Genomic DNA, 19,426 nt, shown 5'->3' with positions numbered 1-19,426 from the left:
CGGTCCGCGCGGGGCATCCTGGGGGCTGTCGTCTTATCGTGGACTCGTGGGCAGGCGTGGGCGGCGGTGGCGACTACAGTTCCCAGAATCCTTCTGCTCTCGCCGGCGGAGGCATCGGCCAATCGGAGCGCCACATAGGGGTGATTGATGTGCGGCGCGGTGCAATCCGCTGTGCAGGAGAGTCAAAACATGCCCACCCTCCGGGAGGAGTCCTGACAGGCAGGCCAATCAGCCAATAGAAAGCGGCTTTGAATTGAGCAACGTTGCCTCTGGCCACTCAGCGCCCGAGCAGCGCCTGTAGGGGGCGGGACCCGCCGAGAGGACGGGGCTGGGGGGGCAGCCCAGGGGAGCTCGGTAATGGCGACGGGTTCGGTAAGTGCTACAAAGTTTCGAGCTGCCATTTTTAGGGGCTGCGGCGTGCCGACGGGGGACGGGAGGGGTTCGGGAGGTCGGGGAGCAGTGGTAAGGGTTGCAGGCCGAGCCGAGAAAGCCGGTGGGTCCAGTCTTTTGACGGCGACGGGAACCTCGGACATTGTTTACTGTACGCCTTACCTGACCGGCCCCGTGAAGCCGCCACCCTCCCGCACCGCTGGGTGGAAACTCACGGGGTGTGCCGGCCCTCTTTAGGCCCCTTCAAACCACGAAAACAAGCGGAATAGGGGGGGTATCCCCCTCCTTGTTTTCCTGGGGAGCGGCTGCCCGCCCCGGTCTGTCAGAGCGAGGGCGCTGTGCCCGCCGCCGGAGCAGTGGCTGTGCGGCACGGGGAGTGTTTGGGGTGTCCGTGGGTGCGGGTGAGCCCCGCGGGGGCAGCGGCGGCCGGGGCGGGGGGCCCCCCCGGGCCGGTGTTACGCAGTTCGAATGAATGGGGCCGAGCGCGCGTGCGCCGTGCGGCCGCGGGTGTAAACAAGGTCACGTGACGGGCGGGGAAGGCCCTGAGGGGTGTCGGTGAGGGGGGTCCGGGGGGCTCGGCCCGGGGCTCCCCGAGTTCTGCTGGCCCCGAGCCGCCCTGCCAGCTCCGTCCTCAAGGGGCTGGAGCGGCGGGGGCAGCGCGGCCCGCCCTGCGTCAGAGACCGGGCCGCCCGGGCTTCGAAAACATGGTGAATCACGCTCTGCCTCGGCTGCGCGCTCTGGCACGGCCGGGGATGTGCAGCGAGGATTCTTGATCAAAGCAGCTGCGCCAGGAAAAGTCCCTGGTGGAGATCCAGTCTTGCCAGTGTGTTGTGTTTTGCTTGGAGAAGCTGTCCTCCAAATTAAATTCCGTCCAGCTTATTGCTCAGGCGTAGACCTGGCCTGAAACTTCGTCAGTAGGTTGGGGGAAGAAAGGCAAATAGCAGAAGGAAAAAAACCACGGGAAGCACTTCCACCCAGGCATTCCTGCGCAGTGCGGTTTGGGTGGATGCTACCCAGTTCCTGCTGAACCCCTTCTCAGCCAGTCTTTATTTACTTTTCTCCCAATTTTATTTTTGTACCTCAGAAATAGACATGGTTGAATTAATAAAGTCTTCGTTAGTAGTGCCATTTGTTTTAGCATGACAAATTAACTTACTTTAAAGCACATTTTCATTTAGCCTCCAAAGACAGCCACAGTAATTACAGTCCTGTGAAGCATGGTTCTAGACGACATTTGACACAACAAATTATCAATGTAAAGTTGAATTTTAAAAAATCTTTACAAGATAATTAATGATTAATCCCCTTCATTTTAAACCATTGAAAGGATGAGGAGAAGGACGTGATGTCCACAGCAGGCTTTAATAAAACAGAATAAAAAAATTAAAAGTAAAGTTGGGCACTTTGTTTGTTTTTCTTTGTAATTCTCTTTCAATTTCTTTGTAATTCATTTGTTAGAGGATTTTTTTTTTTTTTGCTTTTGTACACAGATGGCTTTGGTTTAGAGAAATTCTTGTGACTTGGAGGAATAATTCATTTCTCAAACAAGTATCTTTCTTGTCAGACTAGTATTTTCTATCTGTACCTTATTTCTGACCTTCAGAGTGTTAGGATACGAGGACATATTTTCAAGTCTTGGCACCTGGCAGGAAGGAAAGAGAAGGTAACCTTCTAGAAATAAGTTTGCTTCCTCATTTTGGCAGGAAAATTGGAAAGGAAGAGAGGAAAAAACCCCAAAAAACACCAGGGCAGAAGGAGGGAAAGGAAAGACGTAGATAAGCCAGAAAAACAAGGAGTGGCTTTTCAGAGTTGATTAGTTGGAGATAATCTTCAAGGTCCTGACCTGTACTACTGAGGTCTGTTTTTTCTGTTCAGAAATAACAGCTATCTGCTCTTGTGGTCTGTAATTTTACTGTCCCTCATGGGTGACAGGGGTATAAATTGTGTTAAAGGTGTATTTTGGAGGTGAAAGTAATGTCACTGATAGTTTGAGTTGTATATTCTCATTTCTGTGACCTTTCTTCTCCTCCTTAAAGTCAGAGTAAACAGATGTAGCTTTGTAGTAGAGCCATTTGAGTAGAATCAAGCATCTTTTTATGTTTCGCATGCAAGTTTATATAAGTTTTGCATATATTTGAAAGTTTAGGAGATCAGAAGGGTAGAAATTATCCAGTCAAAACCCTCCTGGACATGATCCTGTGCAACCTGCTGTAGGTAAGCCTGCTTTAGCAGTGGAGGGGGCTGGACTAGATGACCTCCAGAGGTCCCTTCCAACCCAGTCATTCTATGATATTAAAATATTACACTTTTTTCAGCGATTGTTGGTATTTCTGTAATGTAGCTTACTTAGTGGACATGCATATGGCAGACTTTTCAGATTTTCTTTCTTACTAAGCTGTGTTTTCTGCTCTTTCATGAGAGACTCATTATTATTTCTTCAAGGACACTTCATTGAAGTACATGGTAATCATGTTATGGTATCTTTAATTCATCCTCATCTGAAGAAAAAAAGTAGATAACCAAATTACTAAAGATTGGATAACACTGTTTACCAGCTTTTAGAGGCAGTGGCTGTGTAGAATAAGCACTCAGTTCTCTGCTGTAGATGATCTAAAATAATGGGTTTGGTATAAATGTTACATTTCTAGGACTGGGGAAATGAAACAGAAGTGAAATCTTCCAGTAGGGGTTTCATCTTTCCATTTGCAATACAGGGAAGGCTGTTAGGAGTCCTGCATGTTTGAGACTCTTCCTGGAGGCCAGAGATGGGAAGGGTGGTGGAAAAGGTTCTGCAGAGACACCAGTGCTGAAAGGGTAACTGGGGAAAATGTGGGCCTGATGCTAAATGACAGATGAGACCTGATCTCACAAGGTTGGGGACAGCATTTTTGCTTTGAATTTCATTTTCCAGGCCTGTTCCCAGGTTCCTCAAGTCCCTGGGTGTGTAGCAACTTGTCTCTGAGAGAGCAAGACACTTGTTTGTCTGTGGTAGAAGTGGAGCAGGTGAGGGGCATGCTGGTTCTGTGAGGCATCCATGCATGAAGCAGTGGGACCAGATGGGATCCCTCCAGGCCAGTCGTGGGTCACAGAATGTTTTTGTTTGAAGGGACTTTAAAGGTCATCTGGTTCCAAGCCCCTGCTGTAGCTGGGGACATATTATGAGGATGGTCTCCAAAAAGCAGTGGATGTGGTGGCAGGATGGCTCCCAATAACTGGAAGAATGAAAATGTCAGACCAGGCTTCAAGGAGGAGGACGTGGGGAAGCTACAGGCTGGTCAGCCTTACGTTCATGTATTTTATGGGGCAGAATTCTCCTGACAGCTATGTCTACCCTTTTTGTAAGGCTAGAAGTTGTCTGGGAATAGCCAGGACAGATTAGCCAAAATCAAATCTTGTCTGACCCATCTGATTGCCTTTTCGTGATGGGCTTAGTGGCTTAGGATACCAAGTGAATGTTGTTTATCTTTGCTTGAGTAGTGGTCGAGGAGGTGGCTCCAGACTTGAAGGCAGTGGGCACAGGCTATGGGAAGTTCAAACCTGCATAAGGAACAGCTTCTTTACAGCAAGAGTGGTTACTGGAACAGGGGAAATGCCAGGGAGTCTCCATCCTTCAAGATACTAGAAACTCAAGTGGCCAGGACCCCAGGCAGCCTCTTGATTTCAGAGTTAGCTCTGTTTTCTGTAAGGATTGTACAAGATTATGTCTAGACACCCCTAAAATATGCTGTGATACTCAACTGACTAATGAGGATTTAGAGCCCTGGTAATGAAGTAGAATATCAGATGCAACTTAAAACAGTTCACATATATGCAAATTTCTAACCTCTGTCTTCCTAAAGCCAGATACTTTGGAGCATCCTAACATGGTGTGGGAAGTGAAGACAAATCAAATGCCTAATGCAGTTCAGAAACTCCTTCTGGTAGTGGACAAGAGAACTTCAGGGATGAATGAGTCATTGGAGTTGCTGAAGTGTAATGAAAACCTGCCCTCTTCTCCTGGATATGCGTCCTGTGATGAGCACATGGAACTTGGTAAATAACATGATTTTTTCAGAGGAAACTGAATTCTGAAGTTTTTTAGATTTCCTATACTGATATTATTGGAAGCTGACTGAATCAAATTGCTGGTTTTTAACTTGAGTAGGGCAGGGAATTGTGACATCTGAAGGTCTTACTTTGCAGTCACTTTTCCCTTTAACCCATTTCTAGTTCTGACACATTGGCCTGTTGACTCAAATGTGTTCTTGAACTCACAGCCACAAATTTCTGCTTCTAATCCCCAGAGGAGCAGGGTTTTTTTGGCACAAGAAAAACAAACAGAAAGCTCAAGAGCTCCTCCTAAAGGGAAGTTATGTTGCTTTAGATCTGCTGCAAATAAAGATTGCGAGATAGAGGAACATTGCTTCAGTTCTTAACGTACTGGAGAAAAACAGCATGTACTTAAGAAAGTAGCGTTATAATCAGTGAAATATTAACATATTTATTTGCAGTTATGGAGTGATTAAGACTAATGGTACTTAGTTACATGACAGCACATAGCAAAGACTTCTCTTAACAAGCTGGGGTCTTTTCTGTTACTTTGTATGGGATAGGAAAGGTTTATATTATTGGTAGGAATTCACCCTACCAGGCTGTACACCCAGCTTTCATGATTTATTTAATTTATTTAACTCTGGTTCCATGGCAGAAACCTTTTACCTTGAACATGGTCTGATGTTGAATTTTTTTAGTGTTGAACCTTCAAGAACAGATTAATTTAGTTGTCTTTTGTGGAATGTTTTAGTATTTAGTATTTTAGCAAAGCATGTTGTTTTTGAATAACAGTGCTGTATAGTCCTGTGTAAACTGGTCAGTCTAGTAAAAACTTTAAAATCAGAACTACATCTAGTTACTTTATTTTTTCTTAAATTTCTTCTGTGAATATATAATTGACTAGAGATGTTACTATTTCTGTGGCCATTTTTATGAATAGGGTAATAGGGTTTGTGAAATGTTGGTAGTTGTGATATGAGAAAATAAAATTACTTTATTGTGCTTCCTTTTTCTTCACCAAATTTGCAAGGTTTGGTGTCAAATTGAGTAGACAACTTGAATATAATAATGGTAATTTGTGCCTTTGTTTGTAGATGATCTTCCTGAATTACAGGCTGTGCAGACAGATTCTACCCCACCTGCACTTTTTCAGCTTGGTGCTGATGTTTCACATCAGGAATGTTCAAGGCCTTCATGGAGCCAACATACCTCAAACAGCAATCCAGAAAATGCTTATTCTTCTGAGAATGGGGTGAACTGGTTGACAGAATTAGCAAATATAGCCACAAGTCCTCAGAGTCCATTGATGCAGTGTGCTTTTTATAACAGGTACTGACACGCATTTCAGTTTTGAACTGTAGAGATTTATAATCCTGTCTCCAAAATATTTTCTTCACTCTTTACACACTCAGACTTTGAACTAGAGCCCTGTTTTTTGGTCTTTTTATTTATTCTGTCGAAGTATGCACAGAACTCATCTCAGAGCCTGGTGCAAAAGCTGCTTAGTTTCCAGCTATGAATGGCATAGGATGATATAAAGACATTGCCTGTCCACAGCAGGCTCAGAAATTATGGACATTTACCTCCTGTGAGGCAGCAAATAAAAACTAAGAGGAATTTCTTACATTAAATTCTTAAAGCTTTCTAGTGCACAGACTTCAGATTTTTATTTTTTTAAAACAGCTAGCTGGAAATTAATGCAGTGTGTATTTTAGTGATAACCGTCTCAAGTTTGTAATATATAAATTCTGTAAGGTTGTGAGCAGCAAGTGTGGGATCTTGGAAATTTCTGGGCTTCACTTTTTACTGTACAGCTTTTCTTAGGTTTATAATCAGAAAACTCAATGCGATACTGTTAATAGTATTAATATGCAGCTGAGATTTAGTCATTTGGACAGAGCAGTTGTCTTTATATTCTCTGAAGAGCAGGGTATTTGCTTCAAGATATTTATAAAAACTTAAGCATTGTGCTAAGGAGATGGCGCTGTGGAAGTAGTACTGTCATTTGGGTGCTATTGAGAACTTATGCAGGAGTTATGCTAAATGTTCTCTTTGCCTGAGTTTGCACCCTTTAATCATCCTGTTGGAATACTGGTGTGTGGGAGGTTTGTTTGGTGTTCAAGCTCTTGCAAATGGAAATATTTGCAATAAAAGCATTTTAGAGTAATGGCAGCAAAGTCTCATGTTGTCTTAATGGCAGATATTTTAAAATACATGTTTCTGTTGTAGATCATCTCCTGTTCGCATAATAGCAACAAGCAAAAGTTTACATTCCTATGCACGTCCTCCACCAGGATCTTCAAACAATGATCCTAACTTCTCCAAGAATGATGTGGATGAAACACCAGTCAGACATGAAAGGGTGAGTTGTTCTGAAACATTTCAAAATAAATGTGTACGAGAAATGGATTAAGTTTTTTGACAAGGGAAACTAGTTTTTTTAAAAAAATCTGTTTAGTATTAATACTATTACTATTTAAGCTAGATTTTCTCTAACTTTTGTTTTTACCGCACTGGGTAGGCTTGTGGTACTACTTCATATTTTTTGTGATGAGATAACTTTCTAAGAAAGCTCTTCTATTGTGACTCCTTCTATTGCAAGCTTTAAAAAACTGTTATCTTGTTTGAAGCCTCAAAAAGAAATACGAATCCCTCTCCTTTGAAATGCACAAAACCTGCCCATCCTGTGTCTCCTTTTCCCATATATTAATTTGTATCTGAAATTTGTCTGTTAACAACAGTGAATTTTCTCCAGTGGTTTTTATCTACAACTGCCTTGAGCCTACAGCTTCCCAGTAACTGGACCATAGAGTAATGTGCTTTAAATGATTCTGTAGATGACCAAGGAATGATGAGGTGTAAAATGCCTACACATGAGCATAAGATAATCCATAGGAATGAAATGAATCTCAGAGAATGAAACTCAAAAATGGCAGAATGCATCTCAGAAAAGGAGATCCATTCATATTTACTGCATTGCTTTAATCTTTGTCTTCATGTTACATTCCTATTAGTATTTAAGGTAAATGATGCCACAAGTGCAAGTTAGAGACTTTCTTAAGACGTAAGACCAGCCCTAAAATACTCTGCAGTAAAATACCAACACCATTTTGCTTTTTTTTAATAGGCGAATAGTGAATCAGAATCTGGCATTTTCTGCATGTCATCACTTTCAGATGATGATGATCTAGGATGGTGCCATTCCTGGCCCTCAACTGTTTGGCATTGTTTCCTAAAAGGTAAAATAACATGTATCATCAAATAAGTATTTGTTTTATCTTGTTTTGTTTTTTTTTCCTTGTAACACAGACTTTTTTAGCTAACAGTAATGTTCTTTTTTTCCTCGAAAAAATCTGTTAGGCTCTCGTTTGTGCTTTCATAAAGGACACAATAAAGAATGGCAGGATGTTGAAGAGTTTGCAAGATCTGAAAGCTGTGGAAAAGAGGAAAATCTCTCAGTCAGTCCTTACAAGGTAGCTGTTAGCTCTAATAAATTCAGTGCAATACCTGTAACAAAGACTTAGTTTCTTACATTACCCCTGTGTCTCAGGAAAACAGGTTGACATTAATGTTGTTTAGAGCTGATCACTGTGCTGTTTGTGTATCTCACAGAAAACCACTTGAACTGAATTAATTTATGCATGTTTTGAATGTTACATCATCTTTATTAAATTCTAGCAAGATGGAAATGCAAATTAGAATATTGTTATTTTTTAATACAATGTATGATAATGAGTATACACCTTGACTAATATGCAGGTATATGCTTTTCTTGGGGGAAGTGTTTTGAATTATATGTGTGTTAACAGGACTATGGTTCCAATGGTTTGAAGTTGATTTCTCATGAAGAAAGTATTTCCTGTGGTGAGTCAGTGCTGAAGCTGACTTTTGATCCTGGCACAGTGGAGGATGGCTTGCTTACCGTAGAATGCAGACTCGATCATCCATTTTATGTTAAAAATAAAGGTATGAAATACCTCAAGTACACTTGGTTGCATATTAAAATATTCTCAGAAAGTGATTGCAGATTTTGTTGGCATCCCATACTGTTCAATAAAATGATAAAAGTTGTGATGTAGAAACAATTTACTTTCTTTGTAAAGAAATCCGGAATATGAACAAACAAAAAAACTTGTAAAGCCATAAAGCTCCAGGAAGACTACCTATCTCTTAAGGAAAGATTTAATTTGGTATATCAATGGAGCTCAGGAAAGCAGAAAAAACAGGGTGGGGGGAGACAGGAAAACTGCAAGTAAGGGAGGCTTTTCACACTTGCTAAAAATGGAACTTCTGATGTTAAAAATCTCCAGGTTTTGATTCTTTTTTGCTAGAATGAGGTTTTATTTGAGATAAAAATAAACCGTTTGCAGTAAGAATTCTCTAAGTAAGAGTTTCTGATTTTTCTTTTGGGTGAAAGAAATTACATCAGAACATTTTTATAAAATTCTGTAATTTCAAGATATAGGATTGCTCCAATGAAGAACCGGAGAGATTGTCTGGCCGTTTGTCTAATTTAACTCTTTACCACTTCAGGTTGGTCATCTTTTTATCCAAGCTTGACTGTGGTACAGCATGGCATTCCATGCTGTGAAATGCATCTTGGAGATCTGTGTCTACCTCCTGGACACCCTGATGCCATTAACTTTGATGATTCAGGTGTTTTTGATACATTTAAAAGGTAATTTTTGGATAAAGTGGCCTCAGTGGTTCTTGTATTTAATGAGTAGGCACCTTAAATCTGGGAGAATTTGAAGCATTACATAGAGGAAAGAGAGAATAGTTTTGGTAATATGAGATAAATGATAGGGAAAAATGAATACTCAGTACTAGGAAAACTGTGTAATTACGTGCTCTGCTAAACCGCAAATAATGCCTTGGAGTGAAATAACTTCTTAGCCTCTTTTTCTGATAGTTTAAGGCAGATTAGATAAAGCAGTAAATATATATCTTGTCTTTATAAATTCTCCAGGTAAAGTGGGTTATGTTTGAAAAATCTAGTACAATATTCTGACAATAGTCAGGAAACAGACTGCCAGCTGTTATCTCATGCTTCATATGCAACAATATGTCTGAATTATCTGAGTAGTTTCTTAGTGGTAAATGCATGTGCAATGGCTTTAGAATACAGTAGGTTCATAATTAGTTCTTCCTATTTTTGTGTATTCTGTTTTTTGGCATTCTTTTATACCTGACTTCAGAGTTTGGTTCACTTTGGGGTTTCCCTGAGCTAGAACGTCAACCAGATAACCTTCAGAGGTCCTGTTCAACATAAATTGCTCTAAGAGTCTAACAAAATAGTAAAGATTTTTTTCATACTATTTTGAGATTTTAAGGTTTAGTAAAATCTATCTTTTCCTATGATGTTAGTGCCTTTTTAGCATCTGCTTTTAATCCAGTTGCACTTTGTTTTTTTACAACAGAAGAAAGGGAATTTAAGACTTTTAGCAGTTCAAGCCCTGGGAGCTCTTGTATGATTTCAGTCTGGCATAGAGCAAGTTCAGATTGCTTGGCTTCACTCATTTGCTGTCCGGGCATTTTTCTTAACTCCTGTTGTGAACAGTGTATTTAGAGAGCTGTTAGAATCATGGTAGCTGCATGTCACTGAAAAATCTGGATTTCTGGCTCCTTACTAATTTGCAGCCCAGCTGAATACTGCCTTGTACTTAAAATTCCTTGTCTTTCTGGGCAGGAGGGAGTGACTGAGAAAGGGGCATGAAGCAGCTGCAGCTGTGATAACAGGACAGAAGAATTAAAAACAAAATTCTGTTTCTGTATTATGGGAAAGAGATTATGAATAGGAAGGGTGCTGGCCTGTTGTAGAACAGATAGGTACTTTTTCCTTATCTCATGATAGCCTGCAAGACAGTCAACATTTTCACTTCTTTGCTGCTTTGTACTTTCCTGAGAGATGATGGAAGCCACTTGTCAGGCTCCACTCTTCTGTGTGGCTCTGTCCCACAAGAGGAGCTGCCTTTGCAGATGGGGGCTGGACTGCCACATACAGCATTTCCTTGCAAGTAGATAGTTCTACTTGGTGGTCACAGAAAAGCTCTTCAAAACCCTTATTTTGGCCATAAATCGTCCAACTACAGCCACATTGAGCAGTAGGTAAGAGGAGCCTTAGCATATATATGTTCTATGTTTACTTTGTGGTGATAATTTAGTGGTTTGGATTTATGATTGAGTAGCCCCTTTCCAAGAGTGTTTTTCCCACCTGGAGATGGTAACAGAGAGTATGTGGAGTTAAACTACTTCTTTGGTGAATAGAGGTTAATTGTAGTTGTTGGTCAGCTAAAAATTGCAAGAGTTTGTCTTATTTGGAGGTCTGAATTTTATGGAAACAAGTCATCTAAGCTGTTCCAATACCTGAGGAGAAATCTCGCAATTTTGTCACTAGAGGGCAGGCGTTTGTCAGCACAGCATCAAATAGTGCGACGTCACGGGGTTCTGAGCAGGGTTTTGACCTCACTGGAAGGTTTGTGTGTAAAATAGTATGTATTCAGCTGTCTAGAGAAGTTATTTGTAGTAGTGGATATAATATAATTTATTTTAGTATAGTGGTTTCATATTTGCCATTAGTATATATTTGCAAGTGAGCTCGTTGCATTTCTTCCCATTCTGTACTTGTTGTTCACTGATCAATTTGATTTATGGTAAGGACAGAAGCAGAAATAAAAAGTGTGTTTAAAAAGAGGATGAAGTTTGAAGACATTGTATAGTTGACTGATACATACCTGAGGAAACTGATACACAGCAGAACATGTAAAGTTGCAGTCTTCATCACACTGGAAAAAATACTAACTTATCTGCCAAAGACTTGTAGTTTTTGGTTTTTCATACTGACATCCACATAAAGCACAAATCATTATGTCACACAAAAGAGGGCAAAATACTAGAAATGTAATAAAATTAAAGAGTGAACAGATATTATGGGATTTCACATGAAAATGACTCTGTGTGGCTTTATGACCTGTCTTTTCCCTGTAGTTACGATTTTACCCCGATGGACTCCTCTGCAGTGTATGTGCTCAGCAGCATGGCTCGCCAGCGTCGCGCTTCGCTGTCCTGTGGGGGATCAAACAATCAAGATGCTGAGAGATCAGAATGCAGTAGTAAAAACTGTGCCTCTGCTACATCGTCACATCTTTCCTCCAATCCTTTGTACAGCAAAGCTGGCAAAAGCCACAGCTCAGGGACTGCAAGTACTGTGAGTGCCACTTCTCCAAACAAGTGCAAAAGACCAATGAATGCCTTCATGCTTTTTGCCAAAAAATACAGAGTTGAATACACTCAGATGTATCCAGGGAAAGACAACAGGTAATGATACAAACTGTAGTTTTGCTATTACTGGTGAGTTAGAAGAATATCTGTGTCCTGCTTTTAGATTTAAATAGCCTAAATTTTGCATTTGAAATAAAATATGTGTATTGTCTTAAGAAAAAGTTTTGAAATGTATTAATGTATAGGGTGGTTTATGGGTGGACTGTGAATATGTACAGTACTCAGTGAAGACACAAGCCATTTCTGGCAAACTTACCTTCTGAGAAAACACTGGGGTAAAGCAACTGATACATGTATATGTGTGCACTGGCAGAGAAAAAAATAGAGAACCGTCGTTGTTTACAATGGTGAGGTGCTCTGCTTGTGTGCTGCAATGGAAAAAAGGGGGTTTCTGGTTCTTCTAATTAAGTCTTGACATATTATTGCAAATTGGTCTTGAAGTTACCAGCATTGATTTCCAGACTGTATATCCTGTTGAAGAGTAGAGTAATAATAAGTTAGGATATCTCAAAGATCATAATCCAGACAGCACATTGCCAAATTTTGCTTGTCCTAAAGGCATTCAACAATCTGTCAAAACTTGCATGAAGAGTTATATGACTGTGTTTGGGGGACAGGTCCTTGTTAGTTTGTTCTTTTGTTCTTAATCTCTAGCACATTTGCTTCCAAACATTTTTTTATTAAGATTTCCATTACATATGTTTTAAGTAATATTTGGTGCTAATTGTGCATATGTAAATAGAAATCAAAACACACAAACATGGACTGATCTTACAATCATATTTTTTACTGTACATAATTTTACAAAAACTGTTACTGTAAAAATTGCATTGTGACATAAAAATTCTAGAACTAAATCTGGTAAAAATTAAAATTGGCAGGGGTTTGAAAGGGGTTTTACTGTTTTATAATGTTCTAATAACGAGGCTGTAACTGGTGCTGAAATAAAAAATCCTGCCAGACAAATCCCAGCCAATCTTGTATGTCCTGACAATGATGCTGTGTAATGTTTATAGTAAATGAAGTGAAACAGATCTGCTGCCTTCACACACATTGCAGCTATCAATGAGGAATGGAACAGAATGTCATCCAGGAAAGTTTATGATGATTATATATTTAGTTGAAAATGCTGATTTCAAATGGATGCAGTGAACTGGAGCTGTGGCTGAATGGATGTGAAAATTAATTGAATATTTCAGTAAGCAAGCAGGACAGTGAGCAGGTTTACCTTGAAGGAAAGAGATCACAAAGTTACAAGTACGGTTCAAAATGCACTGCTCACTGTCCTGCTTGGAGGTCAGTGCATTTGGATGCAGTTCCATGGTATCCATAAAACACAGAATGGCAGAAATAGCATTAGTGATAATTGATACAGGCATTCAGCTACTGTCACTCAAGTGTTGCTGAGGTGATGCCTCATTCATTAATTCAGCTGCTGGGAGGCAACTCTCATGTTTTTTAAATATAAGTTTGTGTCATTTTCAGATTACTGTGTACATTCTACAACATAGTAGCTGCTTCTGTACAGTGGAGTTCTTATGTTTGCTGCTGTTATTTCCTTACCAGAGTTGGAAAGTACAGAATTTGAAGTATTCTGAGTTAAATGGTCTATTCTGAGACAAAGCAGCTCAAGGCATGTCAGCAAGACAATGAGCTTGTAAATATTCAAAGCACAACTCAACAGTCACACAATACTTAAATGGACTGCAAGACCACATTTGAAAAACTGGTGTTAGGGCTGCATTTGTTTATTTTCTAGATACTCTTCAATGTAACACTGTAACTGCAGTTGAACTTGGTTGTGTGTTCAGAAATTCTTTGAGTAGTGGATCTTCTAGAGATGAGGGAAATCGTATTTTTGTTTAAAAGATTTCATGGTGCATTTTTATTTGGGAATGCATGGCTTTTACAGCAGACCTGCTCTCTCTGGGTCACCATGTTCTTTCCTGAGGGTGAGTGATCCAGTACAAGCTGGTGACCCAGAGCAGACAGGTTTCTGGTGATATGCCTCTGGATACTGTCAAAAGATGAAAAATCTCCTAATTAAACTGGTTATGTTTGCTTCTGATGACAGACTAAAGTTACTAGTTCTCAGTTTGGGTAGAAAAACAGAAATTCTGTTGCCAAAGAGACAGCCTGTGCAAATGGGCTTGATGGCAATGGGATGTGGTGTCCCCTGCAGGAGTTTGCTCTAAGGCGTCACCAGAGCAAGTGGCAGTGCAGGCTCAAGGGCTGTCTGGGCACTTTGGGAGGTGGTCGGTCCCTGTGTGCTCTGCAGCTCACGGAAACCTGAATGGCACCACACGGCCTTGCAGGAGTCAAATCCATTTTCTTGCTACTGTGCAGAATTGCTCTGTGTGCCATGTTATGGAAATACTTGATGACATTCCAATTGTCTTGATGCAGTTTGAATATCTTTGCTGCCAGCATGGAACTCTATTAATAGGAGAAAGAAAAGTACTTAGTTGTGTCCACCTTTTTCTTAGAGCCAGTCACAGAACTCTCATTGCTGTAATCTGAAGCCAAAGTGTACAGACCACTTAGTAGCTTTAACAGTCATTGATAAAAGAGGTGTTGTTTAGAAATTTTCATTCAGCTAAAAGATGGAGTTAAAGTTTAACATGGGATATTGATCCAACATTTGGGAGTGCAGTTAAGCAATATGGCAGGATAGTACAGGAAATGTTGTCAAAAGACCTAGAGTTTATAAGGAAAGGAATTAGTTCAGCCTCTGGAAATGGTGATAGATGTGTTAGAACAAATGGTTCCATTTGCACAGGAATGGGAACTTACCAGTATGCTCCACCCAGGATCAATTAAAGGTGGAAGAAGCTACAGGTATTGATTAAATAGACATGGGGACTTGCAGTTAATCAAATATTTGGCTGAGGTCATATTCAGTTCATTGCTCTAATTATTAGAGAACATATTTTCAGCAAATCTGTCATATGATCTTCTAGTATGAAAGTAGAGCAAAACAAATGTGATTACCATTTGGTGGTGGTTTTTGTAACATCTCTGCTTTGCTGCTTTATGCCAGTTGCTGCATGTACACACTTTGAAATGTTAAAATGTGCATTGACCCATGCTCAGCTAACACACAAGTCTCAGCTGTTTAACTGTTAAAAGAACTATGAGAAGATAATCACAAATATGATTATTAAAAATTTTGATACAGCTGATTTCTTCCGTGTGTGTTAATTCCAAATTTAACTCACATATTTTTTAAAGTGCTCAGATAAAAAAAAAAAAAAATCTTGGTATTTCTTAGCACTGTCCTGACTGTACTGTAAACATTTATCTTGCAGAGCCATAAGTGTGATACTTGGCGACAGGTGGAAGAAAATGAAAAATGAGGAAAGAAGGATGTACACACTAGAAGCCAAGGCCTTGGCAGAGGAGCAGAAGCGTTTAAATCCTGACTGTTGGAAAAGAAAACGAACAAATTCTGTATGTTTGTGAAGCAGCCTTTTTCATTATGCCATTACATGTGTTCTGATGGGTGACTACAGTGTGTTTTGTTCAGAATAAGCTGCTTTCTTAGTAGCCAAAACCCTCATTTACTCCCCTGTGTTGTGTAACCTGCTTTTGGCAGTTTGGCAGAGACAGATCAGGAGAGGGTCTGTCTGAATATTTTATGAGAGTTCTCTGGATTCTGTTGTACTGAAAGTTAGTGTGCTTGTGAAATTCAAAGGAAGGGCACGTGGTCTTTCACTTTGATGTGAGTTCATAAGGTTGTACCTAAACTTTTTTATCTTCTGTAAAAGCTTTTTCTTTACCTTTTTCTAGTTTTGTTCCTGATAATTTATATCAGCATATATGATGATACTGAAGGAGCAAAATAATTTTTCCCTGTGAATCCCCTTCATTTATTACTCTGTTCAGTTGTAAAATAAATACAGTAGATAATACTTCTTCTGTAGCAAAATAAATTTTTGTAGAAAGCCATCAGTCTAAGAGTCTGCAGCAATTTATTAGTAGGTGGTGGATGTATTAAAAAAAGAGAAGGGCTTTAAAGCTGAAACATCATGTAAAGCAAACATCAAAAAAGGAGATTCTGCTTGTCCAACAAGAAAAGTAGATTGGAAAGAAAGATGCACAGAGTGCTTGCCAGGTTCTTCCATTTTATGTCTGGGTAGGAGCTTGAAGGGTGGTGTGAACTTCATCTACATGGTTGGTGAAACCATCCATCCATGTGGTGTCAGATTTCATCCTCGAGTTACCCCCTTTCCTTTGATGTGTAAATGAGGCTTCTTTCTCAAGAGCATATACAAGTGTTGCCTTAAGACTGAATAAGAAATGTTCCAACACTGAGTTGTTTCTTTCTGCTGCACATACTTTGTGCAGTTTCCAGTCCCTTGTTGCAGAAGGTTCCACCAAACCCCAGCTGCTAGGAACAAGCTGTTTTTCTGTTCACTGCATTATTTTAATCAACAGTGACAGCTTCTGTTACATTTCCTTGTGGGTTTAGTTAAAATAATATTATTTATTGATTCTGCTCTTACACCAGTGCAGTTTTGAGCTTTGGATGGTGAGATCACAGGCTCACCTGCGAGCCTAATGCAATGCAGAGGCGTCTTTGCGTGTTGCTGAGTAGTGATGGGTTTGCCTCAGTAAAATGGGTTTGCCCTGCCTTGCAGTAGGAGTTTCCTTGTCCCTACAGTCTTCAGGCCAAGAGAACAGGATCTGCAGAACCTGTTTCCTCAGTGCTACAGCAGGAAATGCCCTTCATAATTGTTGTAGTTCAGTGAACTGAGCTGTTAGGAGTCTGGTAACCTTACTCAGTAATGACAGTGGGCTCTAGGCTGTGACAGAGACGTTGTGATGGTCTTTTGATGATCAAGGAATAAAACTGTCTGGCTTGACCTTTTTGTTTTCTTCTGAATAACTGACCGTGATTTGTGAGTGAATACTTGTGGCTTTGAAAACAAGTGTTGTGCCCTTTGCTTGACCTGGTTTTCTCTTCTCTTTTCTCAGGGCTCACAACAGCATTAAGCCAGAATTTTCCTGTAAACTCTGTATTTACAAAATGGCTGTTGCTTGATGGCGAGAAGATGCAAGACCAAGGTCTTACTATTTGTTGTGACTGTGTGTGACCATAAAATACTGGCACCATCATGGAAATGATCTGAGTGCAGATTTGCTTTTTACAATAGAACATTAAGTGAGCTAAAAACTATCAGCATTTTAAACCAAATTGCCTTATTTTTCTTCCAAACTTCATTATGTATCAGGTAATATAGGCTTGAAAATGGATATCCTGTGGTGCTAAAGTACTTTAGAAAGAGGCGAAGGAGATATGTATAAATGTTTATTTTTAAAAGAAAATGTACAAAAAGGGGAATTTTAAAATATGTAACAGCTGTTTATATACATTGATTCTTATTGCTGATTAATATGTATTGCACAACTGTATTATTAATTGCGATTATGAGGCCTGGGATTTTCTGAAATGGCAAAGTGTATTATCAGCTTCCAGCTTCCCAGCCTGCCCTGCTGCCAGCAAGTCACCAGAATGTGTGGGAATGGAGGGTGTGGTGTGATGTGGCAAGGGAGCTGCTGCTTGGGATTTCACTTAGAAAACTTGTATCCACAAGGGAGATATTTTTGCATCAGCTGGCACTAATGAGAGCTGTCATTTTGTGGTGGAATCAATGGCCCAGGACAGGATGAAATGAATAAATAGCATTATCTCAAGAAAAGTGGTGCTGTTGATATCATCACCATCATAGTTATTACTCTGTGTTTTGTCTTTGCCACATATTCTACAATATTTTATTTTGCCATAAGACATCTTTATGGTGGGGGCAAACTTTGCACTTAACTATATGTGCAACACTTGCACTTTACTTTTTTTCTCCTCCAACTGTCTAAAATTAGAGCAGGTGTGTTAGGATTACAATTGCTTCTGCTGTGAACATTTACAATCATGGCTTTTCCTGTACTAAACAGCTGTGCGTTGGTTTTTTTTTTTTTAAGAATCACAACTGTAAATTTCAGTTTATGACACGTCTACATGATGTTGCCCCTAAGATTTTTGCACACTATATTCTTGTATATTATTTCAAATAAATTCATTAAAATTTGGTGTTGTGTATTTTATAAAATGAAGACTAATCACAAAGTCAACCCTGCAGCAATAAGCACGTTCTGCATGGAAGTCTTTACACGAACCCATCCAAAGTATATTTTAATGATTTGCCATTAGGAAGCTAGTGAAGAATTTCAAATACTATTTTCAAGATTGGATAGTTAATGTTCTTTATTACAGTTTAAGCAAAAAGAGTTGAAATCAATATAAATTATTTCTAAGCAAGTAGCAGTGCAATAGAGAAGCATTTAGGTTAGTTATAAATATTTTTCCTTGTGTTAAAATTAGTGATTTTTAGATGGAAACTGATGATTCAAATGTTTCAAAAGTACAATTTTCTGAATACGGCTAAAATGTATTCAACTGCTTAAAACTCTACTTGTAGGGAAAGAGCTGCTTCCTTATTTGAGATATTCAGCAATTACACTGTAATATATGAGTTCTAATTTTAAACTTTTCTAAATTCAAAAGGAATGCTTAAGAATGTTTCAATTAGATGTAGACTTACAGCACATAAAAGTTGTACCATTTCTTTACAATATTTCTGTATAAGTAAGTTCCTGTAATGTGAACATAAAGCAAGAAGACAGAAGTTTCAGACATGAAGGAGGTAAATGTTTCATTGTAAAGCTGATGTACTTGGGGATAATCTACATGAACAGTGAAGATGTATGTGGTACCAAAGCCCCCAGCTGTGTTAACGTCCATTCCCTGGTGTGAGAGCGTTGTCCAGCTGTGTTCACTGAAGAGTTGACATGGCTTTCTGCAGCAGCTGAACCATTATGGGATAGACTGGTGCAAACTCCTTTCCCTCTCTTGTTCTCACTGACTGAACATAAGCTTCCAGTGCACCGCTGGAAAAAAAAAAAAAAGTAAAGCAGCTAAAGCAATTAAATACTGTAAATTCAGGATCTGCAACAGAAATTAATTGCCTTCTTCCCTCCTGCAGAATTTTCCTCAGATGGTCCTACTTGTCTGTGGAAGGAAGTGAGCAAGGAAGGCCTTGCAAAGCTTTGTATAATTGTTCTACGATCTTTATCTCCTTTCTTGCACGTTTGAAGAGCAAACAAGTTAACATTTAAATAAGCAGCAGCATGTTGCAGATGGCTTGAAATGACAGCTCTGACGCACAGACTCGGGCTCAGTGCTGCACTGGTAACCTTTAGAAAGGGAGAGAATAATCTCCAGCTGCTGCAGACGCTGAGAGTGCAACTTCCAGCATGAAAAGTGGGGCACTGGTGAACAGCCGCTATGCCCTGAGGTGATTCCTGGCACAGCTTTTTGAACTCCCACCGTCCATCCTCAGAAACACCGCGCTAAGCCCAGACAGGGCTTGGGCAAGGCACGGCCTGGCTCTCATACATTATCACAGGATATCACACAGTCATCATGTGTGAACTGCACAAATAAAACACTGCAAAGCTAAAAGGGGCAACTGTGGTAATGCTTTACAACACAGGATCACCTTTCAGCTAACATTCTAGTACACAGTATTGTTGAGTGACAGTGTATTTGTAAAACAAACACTGTAAGTGTTCATCTGTTGAGATTCCAACTTACTAATTCATTAAGTAGGCCAAGCTAGTGTTGCCATACTTAAATATAGCTTTGAATTTAATTTTCTTCTCCTTT

At 39.9% G+C, this 19,426-nt stretch overlaps 2 protein-coding genes across 5 annotated transcripts in view; one reads left to right on the top strand and one right to left on the bottom strand.

The window, feature by feature from the left end:
• Nucleotides 1-274: 274 nt before the first annotated feature.
• Nucleotides 275-17,790, top strand: HBP1 (HMG-box transcription factor 1). 2 transcript variants are annotated; one of them, XM_005519181.3, is made up of 11 exons: nt 275-372; nt 4,230-4,422; nt 5,517-5,751; nt 6,652-6,784; nt 7,550-7,661; nt 7,783-7,895; nt 8,232-8,388; nt 8,956-9,100; nt 11,410-11,739; nt 15,012-15,153; nt 16,681-17,790. In XM_005519181.3, exons 1-11 carry the CDS (start codon nt 358-360, stop codon nt 16,696-16,698), a joined length of 1,593 nt encoding a protein of 530 aa, XP_005519238.1. In that variant the 5' UTR covers nt 275-357; the 3' UTR covers nt 16,699-17,790. The 2 variants fall into 2 exon arrangements, with proteins under 2 accessions (XP_005519238.1, XP_087911276.1); XM_088055150.1 differs by having other exon boundaries at nt 305-372; nt 4,234-4,422.
• Nucleotides 17,791-17,947: 157 nt separating this feature from the next.
• COG5 (component of oligomeric golgi complex 5) overlaps nt 17,948-19,426 on the bottom strand; it is a 175,350-nt gene continuing 173,871 nt past the window's right edge. For 2 of the 3 annotated variants that reach the window (XM_005519180.3, XM_014248890.2), the window contains one exon: nt 17,948-18,648. In XM_005519180.3, the coding sequence (XP_005519237.2) occupies nt 18,534-18,648 (115 nt within the window). In that variant the 3' untranslated portion in view covers nt 17,948-18,533. The remainder of the gene's footprint in view (nt 18,649-19,426) is intronic. The other variant, XR_015772491.1, reaches the window with a different exon arrangement.

This window comes from Pseudopodoces humilis, chromosome 5, assembly GCF_049639895.1.
Source record: "Pseudopodoces humilis isolate 2021_Gansu_Grassland_sample_001 chromosome 5, ASM4963989v1, whole genome shotgun sequence".
Lineage (NCBI taxonomy): Eukaryota > Metazoa > Chordata > Aves > Passeriformes > Paridae > Pseudopodoces > Pseudopodoces humilis.
This window is presented reverse-complemented; position numbering and strand designations above follow the sequence as displayed.